Source organism: Capricornis sumatraensis, chromosome 2 (genome assembly GCF_032405125.1).
Source record: "Capricornis sumatraensis isolate serow.1 chromosome 2, serow.2, whole genome shotgun sequence".
Lineage (NCBI taxonomy): Eukaryota > Metazoa > Chordata > Mammalia > Artiodactyla > Bovidae > Capricornis > Capricornis sumatraensis.
This window is the reverse complement of record NC_091070.1, coordinates 119731390-119751598: the sequence shown is the minus strand read 5'-3', so window position 1 is coordinate 119751598 and position 20209 is coordinate 119731390. Positions and strand designations below refer to the sequence as shown.

Sequence of the window (20209 nt, the reverse complement as noted above, 5' to 3'; positions counted from 1 at the left end):
GTGTCTCCTGCTTCCAAATCCAGTGGAACTTTGTCCGTGGCCAGTCTCAGAGCGTCTGGAGCTGTCTCTCGATTGTTCATGGCGACTCCCCTGTCCGTGGGAAGTTCTTGATCCAGAGTCTCCGTGGACAAATTCTCTCTGCCTATGTGTGTCCCCCTGCCCATAACGTGCCTCTGAGCGCCTAGATGTGTCACCTGCCTGGCCATGGGAAGACCCACGTTGGTTCCTTGAAGTGGATCCGGACCTTCCTTGAGTGTTCACAGAATGCCTCCCTACATCTCCTAAATATCCTTCGCCTTCATTGGCCTCATTAACACTGGAATCTCTGTTTCTGTTGTGTCCAGATCCATTGGAGGTTTGTTCATAGCCAGTTCCAGAGCGTCTGGAGCTGTCTTCTGATTGGGCATGGTGGTGTCCATTTCTTTGTGTAGTGCTTGATTCTGTTTCCGTGTTGGGAAAGTTGTTTCTTTCCAGAGTAGCCATCTTATGTGTTTTTCAACTTCTGTAAAAGAAAAGAAAATATAATTTAACCCAGTTCTTTTCTTTTTTGTGTTGTTACTGTTATTATAATTAATTTCCACAATTTTAAGATCTACACCTATTTGGACAGCTTTAATATTGAGATAAAGACAAAAGAGGAAATAGTTCTATCTTTTGTATTGTAAAATTAGTATTGTTTTATTCAATTACTAAGACTACCAATTTCTTGTCCATGAATACTCTAATGGCTGGATCAGTATATTGTCACAGACCTCAGTGTGATGTAGATAAGTATGTAATGCTCATCTGACAATTTATTATTAGAAGTTTATAGAAGGACACTAACATCAGCTAATATAAATTTTGTTGACACAAATTTGCTGAAAATCAGCTTTCTAAAAGCTGCTTTCAAAAATGATTAGTGTGTTGAGGGACCATTTGCTGTAAGTCAGTTTGCCAAATGGCCCAGCACTCAGTGAGTTTTGGCCTAGTTTTTTTTTTTTTCCTGAATAATTCATGAGGTTTTCAGCATTTTTCATTGTATAGCATGATTTTTATTTTCAGGATTAGAGTAAACTTTGGTTTTTTTTCCTCTTAAGTAATAGCATATAAGCAATGTCATTTTATCTCTTTAAGGAAGCAAAGAAGCTCCCAAGCATTATCAGTAAATCTAAATAAGCATTTATCCTATAATAATACTACATAAAGTTTATTATAAAATGACAATTATGTTATTTTATGAAAACAGACAAACTAAAATAGTATAGGAAACAACAATGTGTAAGTCATAGCCATATTAGTCACACAGAAAGCATTTATGAACCTTGCCTTGTTTGATAAGAAGAAATAGGTGATGATCAGTCTTTGACATGGTTACACATGTAATTTTGATTAGTTTATTGGAAACCCTGACAGAGTAGAATTTATAACTTTTTAAACATTAGAGGGAAAAGTGGAATAAAAAACACAATTTTCAGGCCAGGAAAGACCTGACACAGTAAAGGCTGGGTAAGGAAAATAAAAAATGAGTAGAATTACATACAATTTTATCATTCATTACAGTACATATAGTAGGAATAAGATTGCAGATCAAAAAATAGATTCTAAATGTTGAATTAAAATAAAGTTACATGCTTCTTATGAAATAACACCCCTAAGATTTAAGAGATTTTCATTCTTTGTTATTTATGATAGTATTGAACCTTGAACTTGATTATAATTACAGTATCTCCAAAATCTTAGTCTTCAGAATTGCACACTGACTTCCTCTTACACTCTGACTTCAATAATTCTTTGATCTCACTGTCTGTTTATGTTTTATAAATTCACTTTACTCTTTTCCTTGGTTAGCGATTATGTTTAATCTCTCTCAGTGTTCCTTTGTCACTCCCTCTATTCCTTAACCTACTTTTTGTTATATACACTGGGGAAGCTCCAATAGCTTCTTATTTTCCTTTATTTGAGGATATATCCTTGATTTGAGGGGCTTCTCTGGTGGCTCAGACAGTAAAGAATCTGCCTGCAATGCGAGAGACCCAGGTTCAGTCTCTGGGTCAGGAAGATCCCATGGAGAAGCGAGTGGCCTCCCACTCCAATATTCTTGCCTGCAGAATTCCATTTTATATACTGAGAACTTTGGATCTGTGACAAAATAATTCCTTCATTTTTGGCAATGTCTGATCATCCAACCTATTGCATTTGTATCCATATAGCTTAACCCTCACTGCTGTTACACAGATAGATTAACTCTTTGTACTTCTATCCTTTATTTTGGCAGTGGACCTGACTCTCTCTCTTGACTGTTCAAACTCTTTTTTCAGTTATCCATTTCCATGCGTCATCAATTTATCTTTCTCTACTGGATAATTCCCTTCAGCATATATTCATGCTGATATGTCTCTTATTGAACACCCTCTCCTGCTGTCCCACATAATCCTTGAGGCACCACCTGATTTATATTTTCTTTTTTGTAGCAAAATCACTCAAAATATATGCCCATATTTTCTTTCTTCACTTCTTAGTTTTTTAACTCAAATTTTCTTTCTTTCTCCAAAAGTCACCAAAACTTTTCATGAAGCTAAAAAATTCCCTTCACCCTACCAAATCCACCTATCCATTTTCATTTCACAAATTGCTTGACATATCAGTATCATTTGATGCCGCTTGCTACACCCTCCTTTAAAAAGACCTGACATTTTCTTGTTTCTCCTTCAGCCTCACTACTCACTTTCTCTTAGTCTCCTCTTTTGGCCCCTGATGTTGATATTTCTTGAGATTCACTCCTAAGCTTCTTTTATATTTATAGTCCCTCAGAGGCTCATCTAGCAGTAAGTCTGACAGATGAATTTTCAAAAGAAACAATAGAAGCCAGAAAATATTCTCATCATCTTTCTGTAGGAAAATTAGTTCTAATCTAGAATTCTATACCCAGTGAGAGTATTCATGAAAAAAAAAATCAGTAAGGATATTTTCAAGCAAATAGATCTGCTATGAAGGAAATGTTAAAATGTGATCCTAGTTGGAAGCACAGGGAAGTGGGAAAGAATGAAGAATAATTAAAAGAGTAAATGTGTGGGGAAATCTAAATGGAGATTGATTGAATAAAAATAATAACAATAATGGTATCTTCAGGATATGAGATGGAAAGAATTAAAATGTATAACAGTATTAGATAATACTACATAAGGATCAAGTGAAATTCAACTATTATAGAATGCTTGAATTTTGGGGGTAGGTAGTGGTTAAAATATTTTTTATGATATTCTCTAATAAGTCAATTATATATACTGTCATCTTTAGGGTGAGCATGAAAAGAGTAGTAGAATATATAATTAATAAACTAGTTGGGCTTCCCTGATAGCTCAGATGGTAAAGAATCTGCCTACAGTGCAGGAGACCTGGGTTTGATTCCTGGGTTGGAAAGATCCCTTGGAGAAGGGGATGGCAACCCACTCTAGTATTCTCACCTGGAGAATCCCATGGACAGAGGAGCCTGGTGGGCTCCAGTCCATGGAGTCGCAAAGAGTTGGACATGATTGAGTGCTAACACTTTCTTTTCTATGAGGAAAATTAGCTGATAAAAATTTAATTTATTCAAAAAAGTTAAGAAGAGGAGACGTGACTGAAGCAACTTAGCATGCAAGATCAGCAGTTTACTCCTAAGAATATTCCCAGTAGAAATCGATATGCGTTTGTAACCAAAAATCACGTACAAAAATGTTCATAGCTGTATTATTTATAATACCTCTGCAAATGGAAACAACCCAATAACTATCGATAAAAAAATGACTAAATACATTGTGGTATTTTCATATAATAGAGGTGAGAGTGAAGGATAGCCTAGACTAGGATGGAAGTGGTAGACAGGAAGACAGATGGATTGGCATGTATAGCAGTCAGAGTTAGCTGGTCAGGGTGGTGAATCTGGTGTGAAGGAGAGAATGGAGACATGCATAGCTTCTAGATTTAGGTTTGAACAAAGAGTGATGTCTCACTATTTCTATTACCCCTTCATCTCTGATGAAGTTGAAAATGCAGTCCATCTCCTTGCTCCCACCATTGCCTATGATCCTATTTTCCACATAGACGCTCAGAATGATCTTGTTATTCTTCCTGCTTAATACTCTCCAATGGCTCCTCATCTACTTCAGATAATGTGCAGACTCCACTCTGCCCCTCTTTACATGGCCTACCCATTTAGCTCTGTGACTCACCATAGACCACTGTTCCTCTTTTACTCATGCTCTAGGCACACTATCTTCTTTTTTCTTTTAAAGCAAGTTTACTCTTGCTTTAGAATCCTCTTTTTTGCCTTGACTTGTTTCTTCTGTCATTAAGATCTCTGCTCAAAAGATAATTCCCCAGAGAGGCCTTTTCTAACCCTCCAATCTCAAGTACTATCCTCCTATTACATTACTATATCACTGTCTTATTTTCTTCATTGTACTTATCTCTATTCAAAATTTTCATTTATTTCTTGTTTACTGAATGTATCCCCCTACTAAGTTTACATTGTTCACTGCCACATAATCAGCCAAGAGCAGCATATGGCAAATAGAAGGTAGTTAAGATGTATTTATTCAATGAATGGATAAATAGGTAATCCAGCAATATTAAGAGAGTAGCCTTGTGAAAAGCAAATTTATGCCCTCGTTTTTGTTCTATATCAAAGTGAACTTTTAGTAACATTGCCACTTAAAACAGAAAACCCCAAACATCCAGAACTTTTGGCCTCAGACCACACATACATTGAGATCTCCACTTTGCTTAAGAACAAGTAGACAAGGTGAGATTTAGTCCATCTTACTTACTTCCTTCCTTCACCAGAAGAGCAAGGAGATTGTAGCCCGGAGGAGCTTGCTGGGTGCTGAAGTCTGGGATCATCGCCTTTTTATAGCAGGTCCATCTAGGGAGGAGCCATCTTCTGTAGGATGGTCTGATTCATTCCTAACCAAACTCTGATCCACCCATATCTCCACCTTGATTTCTCCAGAGACCTGTTTACTTCCCAACTTGCTCACGTACTCATCTGTACTTGTTTTACCAAGTTACAATTTAGGTTTACATCATTCCCATGCATACTGTAGCTTTCATGGAAGATTCCCTTTGGCTAGCACAGGCTGTTTGTGTGCAGGGTCCACACATTCTGGGTTTTGTTGTTGGTACCCCCACTTTGAAAGGTAGATGCTTGATGAATATCTACAGATTAGTGTGCTTCCTTATCCTTGTCTCTAGAGGAAAAGTAGACTATACATTTTTGAAAAAATTAAATTTGGGTTATATTTAAGCCAGTGTTACAAGCACCTATCTACAGGTCCCTTTTATTAATAAATTCCATCTCTGAATCCTGAGAGAACTTGCCATGATGAATGTTGATCTTCTACAAAGTATAGTGAACACAGAGAAGATAGGCATATTTAATTTTGATTTTTCAAAAAAGCAAGAAAGTGGGCTCTTGAGTTAGAAGCAGTGATCACTAGAAGCTGACATGAACTTATTAGGTAAGAATCATTAGTCTTGTTTTCAAGGTTGTTAATTGGGGTACCAGAGACATGTTCTACTTACTCTTCCTGTGGGATAAGCTGTGGCTTTTCTCGTTGACCTCATAACTATACAGGGAATGCCTATCCTTGGCCTCTCTTAATTTCTAAACTATATTTCCACTTGGATGTCCCCTAGTTACCTCAGTCCATACTGTTCAAAACTGAACTCATTTTCATGCCTTATGCCAAAATATACTATCCTCCAGAGGTCCATGTATTGGTCCATCCACTGAGTATCTAAAGCCACATAAAGTCTTTTTCTGTTTCTCTCTGTCTTAAGCCCTTATGCTCACGTCATACTTGACATATCACTTCTCCCTAGACTTGTATTATGTTCTTAATATACAGGCCTATCCTCTATCTCCAGCATGGCAATTTTAGTTCTGGACCTCACCATCTTTCAGTTGGACATTAGTAAAAAGTACCATAACCAGCCCCCCTACTAATAGCCTGCTGGATTCGTCTTTTACCCTTTTCACTCTTTCTGGTGGCTGCTGCTTGCCTAGAGAATTCCAAATTTCTTTACTTGATGTATAAGCCTCCTCACAGTAGGAATGAATCTGTATCTTTTAAGCAGCTTCTCTGATCACCTTATTTTATGGGAAAGTCGCTCTAGACTGATCCACATTCCTTGCATGACCTTTTTTTTTTTTAATTTTAAAACCTTTAATTCTTACATGCGTTCCCAAACATGAACCCCCCTCCCACCTCCCTCCCCATAACATCTCTCTGGGTCATCCCCATGCACCAGCCCCAAGCATGCTGTATCCTGCGTCAGACATAGACTGGCGATTCGATTCTTACATGATAGTATACATGTTAGAATGCCATTCTCCCAAATCATCCCACCCTCTCCCTCTCCCTCTGAGTCCTAAAGTCCGTTATACACATCTGTGTCTTTTTTGCTGTCTTGCATACAGGGTCGTCATTGCCATCTTTCTAAATTCCATATCTATGTGTTAGTATACTGTATTGGTGTTTTTCTTTCTGGCTTACTTCACTCTGTATAATCAGCTCCAGTTTCATCCATCTCAGCAGAACTGATTCAAATGAATTCTTTTTAATGGCTGAGTAATACTCCATTGTGTATATGTACCACAGCTTTCTTATCCATTCATCTGCTGATGAACATCTAGGTTGTTTCCATGTCCTGGCTATTATAAACAGTGCTGCAATGAACATTGGGGTACATGTGTCTCTTTCAATTCTGGTTTCCTCGGTGTGTATGCCCAGCAGTGGGATTGCTGGGTCATAAGGTAGTTCTATTTGCAATTTTTTAAGGAATCTCCATACTGTTCTCCATAGTGGCTGTACTAGTTTGCATTCCCACCAACAGTGTAGGAGGGTTCCCTTTTCTCCACACCCTCTCCAGCATTTATTGCATGCATGACCTTTTAATGGTACAGCACTATTCAGATTCTCTACATGCTGTCCTTACTACTGGGGAGTCCCTCACCCTTAGCTTCTTTTCATCCTTTAAGCCTCTCCAGAATCACCACCTCCTTTATAAAGCCTCACCTTACATCTCCAGATAGATCATTGTTCCTTCACATACTCTGTATTTCTCTCTCTTATACCACTGGTGATATTTTAATGATTTATTTTTGTGTCTGCACAAAATTGTGTCCCAATTTTGTGTCTCTTCTCACATGGTCGACTGGATCTTGACTCACTTTTTGTGTTCTTAGACCCATATAGTTCCTAAGACATGATCAAAACAGAAGTGCAGGGTGGGTTGGGGATAGGGTGAAGTTGATCTTGTCAAGGAGGTAGAAATATGCCTGAGTTTTAATACTTTGTTCAGAGACCTCATTTTTAACCTTATGAGACCACCAATTCTTTCTTTTCTTTTGTGGAACATTTAGTTAACATCCACCGAACACAAGTCTTCATTTTCTCCTCTTTTCTTTTGGGCTTAATTGTCTTTTTGTCAAGAACTTTTTGTCTCTCTCTTACTAGGCTATAATAATAGTTAAAATCAATGTTGCATGGCCATTCATTATGTGCCAAGAATGTGCTAAGGTTTTACACACATTCCTCCTAATCCTCAGAACAATCCTGTGAGGTCATTATTATTATCTGTAATTTTGAGATGAGGGAACTGATAGTAATGCAGCGCCCAAGATTACCCAGCGAGTAGGTTACAGAACCAAGATTCAATCCCAGGACATTCAGACTCCAACTCCCACATTATTTCCAGTGTAACACATTGCTCTGGGTGTGTGAATCTCCCCCCACAAAGCCATTTTTGTATTTTGGTGTTTTAAAACAGTGTTTCTCTCAAAGTGTCCTACATCCTGGGTGAACTCAACCTTGGACTTCATTGCAGGGGCAGCAGTGTGAGTGAGCTGAGGAAAGTGGGATCAGAAGAGTGGCAAGAGTGGGGCAATCTGGGCTCTGATGTTTTAGTGACCAGAGGACACAAATCTTTCAATTTCCTATCCATAGAGGGCAGACCTGGTAGTCGGCTCCTGCACTGTTTTCTTGACTATGTTATGATAATTATATTCTTATCAATAACTTGGATGAAAATATGTGCAAATGGCAGATATTTTTTAGGACAGAGTGAAGTTTCAAGGACATTGTATTGTGTCGCACCAATAGCTCAAATCTAATAAAAATGTTTTGTTTAGTTGCTAAGTTGTATCCAACTCTCTGTGACCCCATGGACTACAGCCTGTGAGGCTCCCTGGGCCATGGGATTTCCCAGGCAAGAATACTGCAGTAGGTTGCCATTTCCTTCTCCAAGGGAATCTTCCTTGACCAGGGATTGATCCTGCATCTCCTGCATTGGCAGGCAAATTCTTTACCACTGAGCCACCAAGGAAGCCCAGAAAGAGACAAACTGAGGACTGAGCTTCAAACTGAGGACAGAGTTAATACCACAACTGACCAGAGTAGGTTGGATAGAGAAAAAAGGAAGCAGCAAAGGCCTTTGTACAAGACAAATCCCACCATCTTTCAGCTGATGGGCCAAGATTTCAACTACAGGGTCCTGGGTGGGTTTAGTTCTGCTCCTGCAGGCCAAAGGCTGGAGATGCTAGCAGCACAGTGAGTAAAATTCTGACTTTGGTTCTAAATTAAACTTTACAAGGACAAGGTATAAGCCATGAGTAAGAGAGGGGATACTGTGGCAGTGGCAGTGAGATGTAGTGGCCCCAAATGTTTAGGCTACATTAAAAGAAGCACATTAACTGGAGCAAAATAAGTGGTGCTGTTCTTCACTTGGTACTTGTCAGATTGTTTCTATAGCTTTTTCTTTAGTTCTGACCCCAACTTCTCAACAGGGATGTTGTCAACTTGTTGTGTGTTCTGAATCAAGTAAGTAGGGTGATTGACCAGATGGGTGGTAAAGGGAATGGCATGAGATGCAAGTTGTGGAAATAGAATATTTGCTTTCAAATATATGGGAAGCTCTGATAATTGGGTTGTATAAACGCTCAGATAAATGGGTAGAAAACATAAGAAAGTGTATTTTGGCTTTAAATAAGAAAGGACATTTTAATAGAATTGTCCAAGCATGAAAATAAGATGGTTTGGAGACAGTTCCCTGTCACTGCCTAGAGAATGTTGAATTGGATGAGTTGTTGGCATTCAGTTAGTCTAGGCTCTTTGTTCTGTGGTTGACCGTTAGGAGGTCCAATGCTACATGCCTTTTAAAGCAACAATTCAGGACTTGGGCCTCCAACTCAGATTTTTCACTCCAAATGCACTTTGCATCTGCATCTATTACTGGAGATAGGGTTAATTTTGAGGGTTGTTGAGTAGAGGAATATTTGGGTGGATGTTTGATAAATCCCTCTTTCAAACTGAGAGTTGTGATTCTATGATTCAGGTAAATTGCTTTGCCTGACTTGATTCAGCTCAACTCAGATGGCCTGAGTGCAGTTTACTACTGATCAGTGTGGTTTACCACTGCAGGGGTAACAGAACTATCAATGCCACTTTATAGTGGAATTTCCACTACACTCTATATATATGGAATATGCTTCCATATTCTGCTTCCTGCTAACACACCTGATCTCTCTTACATATTAGCTTTTTACTTTTATAATCCCAAAGAATTTTCCTTTTAAACCTTTAAAATCACTGACCATGGTATAGTAAACTCCAAGATGTAAGGTGTCTTCTCTATCCTCAGAGAGACCTTACTCTTCACCTCAGTGTTAACCAGACAATGAAATGGTTTCAGAGGCATTTTAGGTGTCCACAGTTACATCGCATGGCTGCCAGGATTTGTTAAGGTATGAAGTGCTAAGTCTGACTCATATCCAACACTTTGTGATCCCATGGACTGTAGCCCACTAGGCTCCTCTGTCCAAGGAATTCTCCAGGCAAGAATACTGGAGTGGGGTGCCATTTCCTCCTCCAGGGGATCTTCCCCACCCAGGGACTGAACCTGCATCTTGTGTGTTTCCTGCATTGACAGGCAGATTCTTTACCACTGAGCCACCTGGGAAGCCCAAGTTGTGAAGAAAGCTCCCCAAATGTCAAGCATTATTGACAAATCAGAAATTATAGGATTTCAGTTGCAATCATTCATTTGTGGCTGTCCCTCCCTTTTCCTATCCAATGGGATGGAAGGGCATTATGCTGCCATATGGCCTGTAGGCTGCTGATGTGGGTCAAGCTGTCACGATTCAAGGGAGCAGTCCTTTGAGATGTGTGACTGAGGCTGTAGGAGTGAAGGGGAGGAATTTGTGGTTAAATGATTTCCTATTGGAGTTGTAGTCATTTCCTGGGAGGTGCTGTTTTTTGGGGTAGAATTTTTCCAGGTTGAATATTCTCCTGGGTTCCTTGGCATATTGTAGGTTATATTCCTACTTAGCTATCTTGTGGTGGAGAAATATCTGGCAGGAACACCTCTATTCATAGCTGGTATTTACCAGGACAATAGTGAAAAAAAGTAGTGCTGATCACAAGGAAAAAGTCAAGTGGTCTTCCGTGACTTCAGGTTCTTCTTCAATTGTGTATATGTGTGTGTGTGTGTATGTGTGAGAGAGAGAGACAGAGAGAGAAATAGAGAGAGAAAGGAAGAGAAGGGGGATGAGAGTGAGAAAGAGTTTTTTCTAGATGTACACAAGACATTTTATGCCAATCTGGATTGCCTCTCAGTTTTTTTACATGCCCAATTGACAAATTGGAAATCAATAATTGAACTGAAGGAATCCTATTGCAAAAGTGTGGTGTGTGTGTGTGTGTGTGTGTGTGTGTGTGTGTGTGTATGTGTATGTGTAATTCATGTGATTCCAGCTACTAAAGATACAGGTCATACACATAAACACACGTACACACACAATTTGAATATGTATGGGACAGACACAGTGGAAATGATTGAAGACAAATCCTTTGAATGTGCTAAGTCACTTAGTTGTATCTGACTCTTTGTGACCCCGTGGACTATAGTATACCAGGCTTTTCTGTCCATGGGATTCTCCAGGCAAGAATACTAGAGTAGGTTGCTATTTCCTTCTCCAGGGGATCTTCCCAACCCAGGGATCAAGCCTGTGTCTCTTATGTCTCCTGCATTAGCAGGCACTAACACTTTACCACTAACACCACCTGGGAAGCCAGATCTTTGGAATGGTGGGGAAATATTTCCCAGGAGCACTTATATCCGTAAGACATTATTTTTCTGAAAAGCATAATGGTTTAATCAATTTCTCATGTACAGCTCCAGAGAAGGCCATAAGCTTTCTTGGATGAGAAGGGAGTAGCATCTATGCAGTACTGTGTTATATGAAAATTTTCTCTAACAATTATGGACAAAAACAAGAAGAGAAAAAATAATAGAAAGGATGATAGAAAATGCAACTGATTACCTCATTGTTGTTAAGGAAAAAGGCTTCATGACTTAGCTTTTGAATGGTTATGAACAAAGGGATTATAAGATCTTTAGAATGGTCATATTGGCAATGACTAGTATCAGCACTAAAGGATTGACCTGTCCCCATTCCATGTTCCATAAAAACAGTGCGTTTGGGTGACAGAGTGGTATAGCATTAGGAAACTGAAAAAGAGGGATCTAGGAGCAAGCTAGGACAGAGACTTTATAGCTATTATGACCAGACTTCACCAGTGTCACCTGTTGAGACAGAGACTAGCATAGACCAGTGATTCCAGGAGAATGTGGAAGAATAGGAAGGGCTAGAACTTGGAATAAACCCACTCCCCTTCTTACCTGCTCCCTTTATATGTAGGGATATTATAGGCAGAGATAGATTAGAATGTATTCTGGAGGGAATTTTTTTGCAGATGTCAGAGGGAAGTTCAGATGAAGAACAGGTCACAGCATTCAGGGATCATTCATTCATTCAACAAATATATATCACCAGCTGACTACTCACCAGTCATGCCTACCATGGTGGCATCAGTGAAGAAGTTATGCTTGTCATCCTCAAAGAATTCATAATCTAAAAACAGACATGTGAACAACATGATATATATTCATATATGTATATGAATGTACATTTTACTATATGTGTTATATATCTATATATGAATAAAAATTTCTTTATCCACTCATCTGTTGAAGAACATTTAAGGTGTTTCCATATTTTGGTGATGTGAATAATGCTGTAAATATCTCTGAGATTCTGATTTTCTTTTCTTAGCTGTGTACCCCAAAGTAGGATTGCTGATAGTTCTGTTTTTTGTTTTTTTGAGAAATCACTGTACTGTTTTCTATAGTGATTGTACCAATTTCCATTCCTACCAGCAGTGTATAAGGTTTCCCTTTTCTCAACAACCACCAACATTTGTTATCTCTTGTTTTTGAAAATAGCCATCCTAACAGGTGTGAAGTGATATAGCTCACTGTGGTTTTGGTTTACATTTTGCTGATGGTTAGTGAGACTGAACACCTTTTCATGTATATATTGGCCATTTGCCTGTCTTTTTCCAGAAAAATTTCCATTAGTCCCTTTGCCAATTTTAAATTTGATTATTTGGTATTTTTGCTATAAAGTTGTATGAGTTCTTTATTTTTGATACTAGCCCCTTGTCAGATAAATGTTTTACAAATATTTTCTCTCATTCTATAGGTTACCTTTGCAATTTCCTGACTGTTTCCTTACTGGGCAGAAGATACTTAGTTCTCTCTTGTTCATTTTAGCTTATCCTCTTTTAGAGAGATGAAGAAGATTTGATACTTGAGCTGAGTTTTAAAGAATGTATATTTTTGGAAAAGAGCAGGGGGAGATGAACCTTGAAAGTCTGTATGGAAAGACCTCAAAAGTCATAGTAAGTCATGTGATGTTATCTTATTTACATTGGATAGCAACTGGAGAGTTTTTAACTAAAAATGTGTCAAGATCTAATTCTTATTTAGTAAAATTAACTCTACTAAGATTATGGATGGTAAGTTGAGATTGATATAGGCAAGGATGCAACCATTTTGTGAAAAAGAAGGGAGATAATGATATTTCAAACTAAGGTGTTGGCAGTAGGATTGAAGGGAGGAGACATTTCAGAATTAGAGCTTGACAATGCATTGGATACAGAGGTTGAGGGAAGGCAAAGAACAAGGGCAATAGGTTCGAGTTTTGCCATTGTGGGCAGACAGGTTAGAGAGGAAGAGGGGCAGTCTCAATACAGTAGGGTCTGACTGGTGGACAGAACTCAGTGATGGAGAACCTAGGAACAGGAGACTTAGATGGGTAAGTGATGGGGAATTGCGATCAACAATATCAGTTAGTGGGTAGCAGGATTTTAGGGCTCCTATTTCAGACCAAGATTTTAATTTTGGAAGCAGAAAAGGCAGAAAAACAATGTCCTCACATGGGACACCAAAGGACCAGGAATCAGGCAGAGACCTGATTATCACTACTGAGAGGGATCAAAGCCAGACTAGCAGAACAGGTGACCTAATACTGATTCCTGAACTTTGGGCAACTTCCATTCTTAAAATCCTTCTCCTGAAGGTCAATACTTGTTCTGGGTAATGAGGAATCTCATTGAACTTCCAGCACCTGAAGACCCCTCTACCTGCTCTGCACCCACTTTTTTTTTTATCAACTTGGACGTTAGTTCCCCCTTGCAAATTTCTTGGTTATTCATCCATCATAATCCACCACCTACACACTGTAGATTAGGCAGATGTTTGGCTGATAATCTTCATAATTATAGGTGTCGAGTAGCTCCAGCTGTATCACACCCTTCTCACCCAGGTGTAGCTGGGGGAGGGCCCAGAATAATGTGTGTGACTTAGCTGTGGGGCCAGAAGTTTCGCGTAGTCTACTAGACTGATGGGTTCAGAAGGTGAACCACTCTGGCATATTGTTTATAATTTCTGCTTATTGCAAATATAAAAAAGTCACTTATGACTCTAAACTACCATATGTCCAGAAGAATTGCTGAGACTGAAGGCTACAAAGTCCTTAAAGTGTGACTTCATGAGATAAATGATTCTATTATTGTTAACCACAATATTGGTTTTTGTTCTATCCTATTGTTGTTAACCACGTAGATTTCCTCATCAATGGTGGTCTTGTTGAAGTAGATTGAAGTAGAGGGGGACTCTTGGCACACCAACATTTCCACTTGATTTTTCAGCATTGCCTAAAGTATGACTAGATTTTCTCAATTTCTTTTTTTTTTTAGTCAAGTACCCTGTATTTAAGGGGCTGATAGCTATCTAGAAAAGATTATTACAGTTGTTTATGTTATTTGTTTTTCAGTGAGAGATAAGAGAAATAATAGCACAAATAACCAATTCTAACTCTTGAGGTCAGGAATCTCATATCCAATTGGCATAAAGATACAGTGCTTAGGACCCACAATAATTTTAGGGGTCTATGAAAATATTTTAATTTCTTTTAAAACAGTAAGCTTTTAGGTTAGGTAGAAAGATATTTTAATATATTATTAAATTCAGTTTTATAACAATTCAACTCTAAAGTATAAATTTTAATTTTAGTAGAGAAAGGGGTCCAAAGAGGAAAAATTGCTTAAAATCCATGAAAGTAATAAAGCAGTCATAGTTAGAAGAAAGATAAAGAAAAGTTTCTTGAGGAGATGGCTATTTAAGTTGATTAAAATGAAGATAGTTGCTCTCCTATAAGAGGAGGACAAGAGAAGCATTACAGCTAAAGGGAGTAGCAAGAGCTAAGGTCCCAAATGTATGTATTGGCTTAACATATGTTTCAGAAACTCTAAAAACACTATCAGCTCAAATGTATGGAAAAATTCGAGAATGAGTATGGATGTCACCAAAATTTGTTTATGTACATGTACTCTTTTGGTACAATTAAGAAGCAGAATACCTCAAGGATGAGAAATAGAAGACTGATTTATTTCTGTAATAGATAGGAGCACAGGAAAACAAAGAAACAAAAAGAACACTGACAGACAGTACTATATCCTAGTAATTAACTCAGATAGAGCTCCTCACTTCTAGGCAGGTAAGTATACTTCTTGTGGCTTAGCTGGTAAAGAATCTGTCTGCAATGCAGGAGACCTGGATTCTATCTCTGGATTGGGAAGATCCCCTGGAAAAGGGAAAGGCTGCCCACTCCAGTATTCTGGCCTGGAGAATTCCGTGGACAGTCCATGGAGTTGCAAAGAGTCAGACATGACTGAGCGACTTTCACAAGTATACTTTTTAAAAAAATATAAATTTATTTTATTTATTTTTAAAATTTAAATTTATTTTAATTGGAGGCTAATTACAATATTGTATTGGTTTTGTCATACATCAACATGAATCTGCCATGGGTGTACATGTGTTCCCCATCCTGAACCCCCCCCCCCCTACCTCCCTCCCCATACCATCCCTCTGGGTCATCCCAGTGCACCAGCCCCAATCATCCTGTATCCTGCATCAAACCTGGACTGGCAATTCGTTTCTTATATGATATTATACATGTTTCAGTGCCATTCTCGCAAATCATCCCACCCTCTCCCTCTCCCACAGGGTCCAAAAGACTGTTCTGTAGTGGTTTTGCCATACATTGACATGAATCTGCCACGGGTGTACGTCAGACCTGCTCAATAAAGGAGTCAATGACATCTCATGTGTTTCCATTGGAATTTCTATGTAATTCCATCTTGTTCTTGGGAAGTGTAAATAACAATGCCTAATCAACCCAGGACAAATAAAGAAATAATTGCTGATTACAAATTATCTGTTTTAGTGAGTCTGAAAATGGATGGTGATGTAGCATGGTGGTAACTAGGTGGAAAAACCTCTCTGACTTCTAAGTTGTAACAGTTGACTCCAGACAGTTGACTAGTCAGTGAAGTAGCAAGGAACAAAAATGTCCCTGAGAAAGAGTCACCATGATTCAGTGGACCTTCTGCCCAGCTTAGGAGAGAGTCTAGTATTTCCAGTGGCCAAAGTCACAGCCTGTGGTACTTCTCAGCAGCCCAGTACCTATTAGTTTAGAGAAGTCAGAGCCTGCTCTTTTCATAGAGAATATTCTGAGCTAACTTTTCTAAAAATGCCATGGTGGTTCGCTTCAAAGTTAGATGATAGGAATTAATCGAGTTTACTGAAACAAAAATCTATAAAACAAATAGGCAACACAAGACCACCATAAATGGTACTTTTCCGAGTAAGCCCAAGAATTCTACATTCTGAGACCATAGTGATTTAGGACAGGCTTTCTCAACCCCATCACTGTTGATCTTGTGGGCTGGATAATCCTTTGTTGTGAGGGGCTGTCCTGAATATCATTCGATATTTAGTTACATTCCAGATTTTCTCAATTTCTAACAGCATTGATTTTGAGGAATTTTTCTTATTTTAGGGTATCCTGACAACCTGGGGCAAAGTTCCCCAGGGCTGGATCATTCACCTTTTCTTGACATTTCACAGTGTTGATTATCAAACCAGTGTGTTAGTCTGCAACCCAGATATTCTGTCTTTGGCTTTTCTCAGAATGATTTTGCTCTTCTGTGACAACCCTTGAGAAACTGAAATAGTTTTTGTCCTCAATTAAAAAAAAATAATTTAAATCCGTATTCCCAGATTCTACCTCTTTAATGCATATAGTTTTTATTGACTTGGTCATTAGTTACTCTTACAAAGTATACTCTGGTAGGAATTCATGTAAGCAATTCATAGAAAACTATTTGCAGTTCTTTTTACAGTATGAATTTAATAGTCCTCAAGTATTTTATTTCCCCATGAAATGACTAATTAACTTTTAAGATTAAGTACACTAAATGATTGAACTGAGATAACTCTGTGGTCACAATGTTGGTGTCTCACTGGTGCCTGGACCCCCAAATCCATGATTTAGGCTTGAGAGCTCAGTTTCACAAGTCCTACAGATTGCCCTAGACCTTTAGCTCCTCTAGTTCCCAGCTCTGTGATTGTGAACAAATTGCTAACTCCGTGAGGGTTTAAAGTAAGAATAATTGTACATACTTTGCCTGGTTGTTGATGGTATTAAAGGAATTCTATGTAAATGATTTGGCACTTTGCCTGATATTATTAGCAGATGTTCAATACATGGCAGTTCTCAGTACTTAGTGTTATTATAAAATCTTACAGAATTGGTAACTCAGTGTGAGGGACTCTTTATTTTGATTTGATTTTTACATATGTTTGTATATCCATCAAGAGAGAAGAGTAGGAAGTATTTATCTTTTCCTTATTTTGAAGTATAGTTGCTTTGTAATATGATATTAGTTTCAAGTGTACAGCATAGCAAATCAGTATTTTCACAGATTGTACTCCATAAAAAGTTATTAAAAGATAATGACCATAATTCCCTGAGCTATAACAATGTATCTTTGTTGCTTATCTATTTTATACACAGTAGTTTATACCTCTTAATCTCATACCTCTTTCTTGCCCCTCTCTCTTCACTCTCCCACTGGTAACTGCTAGATGTTTTCTGTGTCTGTCAGTCTGTTTCTGTTTTGCTATATACATTTGTTTGTTTTATATTTTAGATTCCACATATAAGATGTAAACAGTATTTGTCTTTCTCTACTATTTCACTAATGATAATTTTCTAGGTCCATGCACATTTGTCGAAAATCACAGAATTTCATTCTTTTTTTTTGACTGAGTACTATTTCCCTGGTGGCTTAGTGGTAAAGAATCCACCTGCCAATGCAAGAGATGCGAGTTTGATCTTTGGGTTGGGCAGATCCCCTGGAGAAGGAAGTGGCAACCCACTCCAGTATTCTTGCCTGGGAAATCCCATGGACAGAGGAGCTTGGTGGACTATGGCCCATGGGGTTGCAAAAGAGTCAGACACAACTTAGCAACTAAAAAACAACAACCATTTCATTGTGTGTGTGTATATATATAGATACAGATATCACATCTTTTTTCTAGTTTTATTTTATTTTGGAGTATACTTGTTTAATAATGTTGTGTTAGTTTCAGGTATATAGCAGAGAGATTCAGTTACACATATTTATGTATCTATTCTCTTTCAGAGTATTTTCCCATTTAGGTAATTAGAAAGTATTGAGCAGAGTTCCCTCTGCTATACAGTATGTCCTTGTTGGATATATATTTTAAGCATAGTGGTGTGTACATCATGTCAATCCCAAACTCTCAATCTATTCCTCCCTACCCCTTTCTCTCTGGTAACCATAAATTCATTCTCTAAGTCTGTGAGTCTGTTTCTGTTTTGTAAATAAGTTCATTTGTATTGTTTTTTAGATTCCACATATAAGTGATATTATGTGATATTTGTCTTTCTCACTTCACTCAGTTTGAGAATCTCCATGTCCATCCATGTTGCTTCAGATGGCATTATTTCATTTTTTAATGGCTGAGTAATATTTAATTGTTTATATGTATCACGTCTTCTTTATCCATTCATTTACTGATGTGCACTTGGGTTACTTCCATATCTTAGCTATTGTAAATTGTGCTGCTGTGAACATTGGGGTGCATGAATCTTTCCAAATTAGTATTTTCATTAGTTTTGGATATATACCCAGGAGTACAATTGCTGGATCATATGATAGTTTTATTTTCAGTTTTTGAGGAGCCTCCACACTATTTTCCATAGTGGCTGCAACAATTTGTACAGTCCACCAACACTGTAAAAGCATTCCCTTTTCTTCACATCCTCACCAACATTTTTTTATTTGTAGACTTTTGATGGTAGCCATTTTGCTGCAGCAATCTTACAATGATAGGACACCAAAAATGGAGTCAGCAGAGAGGAAAGCAGAGCTGGAAATTAAGAGATGCTCTCAGTCCTGATGATACCATACCCTTTGATCCTTGGATTGAGTACTATCTGCCAGACTCATTCAGGACTTTTCAATAAATATAGAAAAGCATAGTAAGATAACCAGGGTACCTTAAGGAAAGGGTGTTAATAGAGAAAGGGAGAAAGAGGAAAATCAAGCTTCCCGCAAATTCTTTAATGGCTTCCTTTTCCCTCTAAACCGAAGACTGAACCAATATTCATCACATTATGATTTTTTTTAAAGGATACATTCTTTTATGAGAAAGAGTAAGGGCCTGCCTGAGGATGTTGGAAGCCTGTTTGGATGTTGGAACCTCTGCAGAAAGAAAAGTGTGTGTCTGTGACCTCTGCCCTGTTCAATGTTAGAAGCTACCTGGCAGTCTAAGCATGGTTTCTATTTAGAAAATGATTTAATTTTCTTTTGTCCAGCTTCCCTTTAGTCTTCTGAAGTCAGAGATCCAGAATCTGTTTTTTCTTAGGTCTTCTATTCTTTCCTGTGCCTTCACACCTGCCAGCCCTTCTCACGGAAAGTTTTGTGATCTTATAATATTACATTTGATAGACCTCGACCTCAGGCTTTTTGCTGACTTGAGACTATCAACACCTAGGACACCAAGGTTCATCCACCTCATTAGAACTGAATTTAAATGCATTCCTTTTTAATAGGTGAGTAATATTCCATTGTGCATATGTACCACAACCTCCTTATCCATTCACCTGCTGGTGGACATCTAGGTTTCTTCCATGTCCTAGTTATTGTAAATCGTGCTACAGTGAACACCAGGGAGCACATGTCACATATTTCTCACTTTGTTTAAAATTTGTCTTTAAAATATGCGTTGTTATTTATGTGTATGTGTGTACTTTTCTTTTATGTAGTGCTATTATATGGTAGATCTCGTTCTGTTTCTTACCTCTTTCACTTAGCATCCATCCTGCTCTATTGTGTATCTAGCCCATTGCTTATAACTTGCCGTCGTCATGTACCTACTCTGTATCCCTGTGAGCTCCCCTAGTAATGGACATTCATTTGCTTCTAATTTCTCAGCACTAAAAGCAATGTCATGATGAATATCTTCTTATGTCCATTAGGGATATCTGAGGAGTGTTTCTCACAGGCTCTAAACACAGGAGTAGAGTTACCTGGTGGTAGGGTATGTCTGTGCTCTATCTGACAAAATACTGATTGGCGCTACCACAGCTGCACCGTTTTACTTTCCTATCAGAAGTGCTTGAGGTTTCCTGAACACACATCTGTCCCAGCCAACTCCTGGCACTATCTAGCCTGTTTCACTAGCATCTCAATTTGTGTTTCCCTAATTAATAATAAGTTTGAATATCTCTATTAATATTTTAAAACCACTTTGGTTATCTATTCCATAAATTGCCTGTTCAAATACATTTCTCATTTTTCAGGTAATTTTTTTGATTTGAAGGAGTTCCTTTTATGTTCTAGATGCTACTCCATTGTTGGATTTAGACCCTGCAAATAATTTCTCCCAATCTGTTACCTGTCGGTTC

At 38.2% G+C, this 20209-nt stretch overlaps 1 protein-coding gene across 1 annotated transcript in view; it reads right to left on the bottom strand.

Moving 5' to 3' along the window:
• Positions 1-281: 281 nt before the first annotated feature.
• LOC138098087 (hornerin-like) overlaps positions 282-20209 on the bottom strand; it is a 63364-nt gene continuing 43436 nt past the window's right edge. The window contains exons 6-7 of the mRNA XM_068994335.1: positions 11870-11935; positions 282-502 (exon numbers count right to left, since the gene is read on the bottom strand). Of these exons, the coding sequence (XP_068850436.1) occupies positions 282-502; positions 11870-11935 (287 nt within the window). The remainder of the gene's footprint in view (positions 503-11869; positions 11936-20209) is intronic.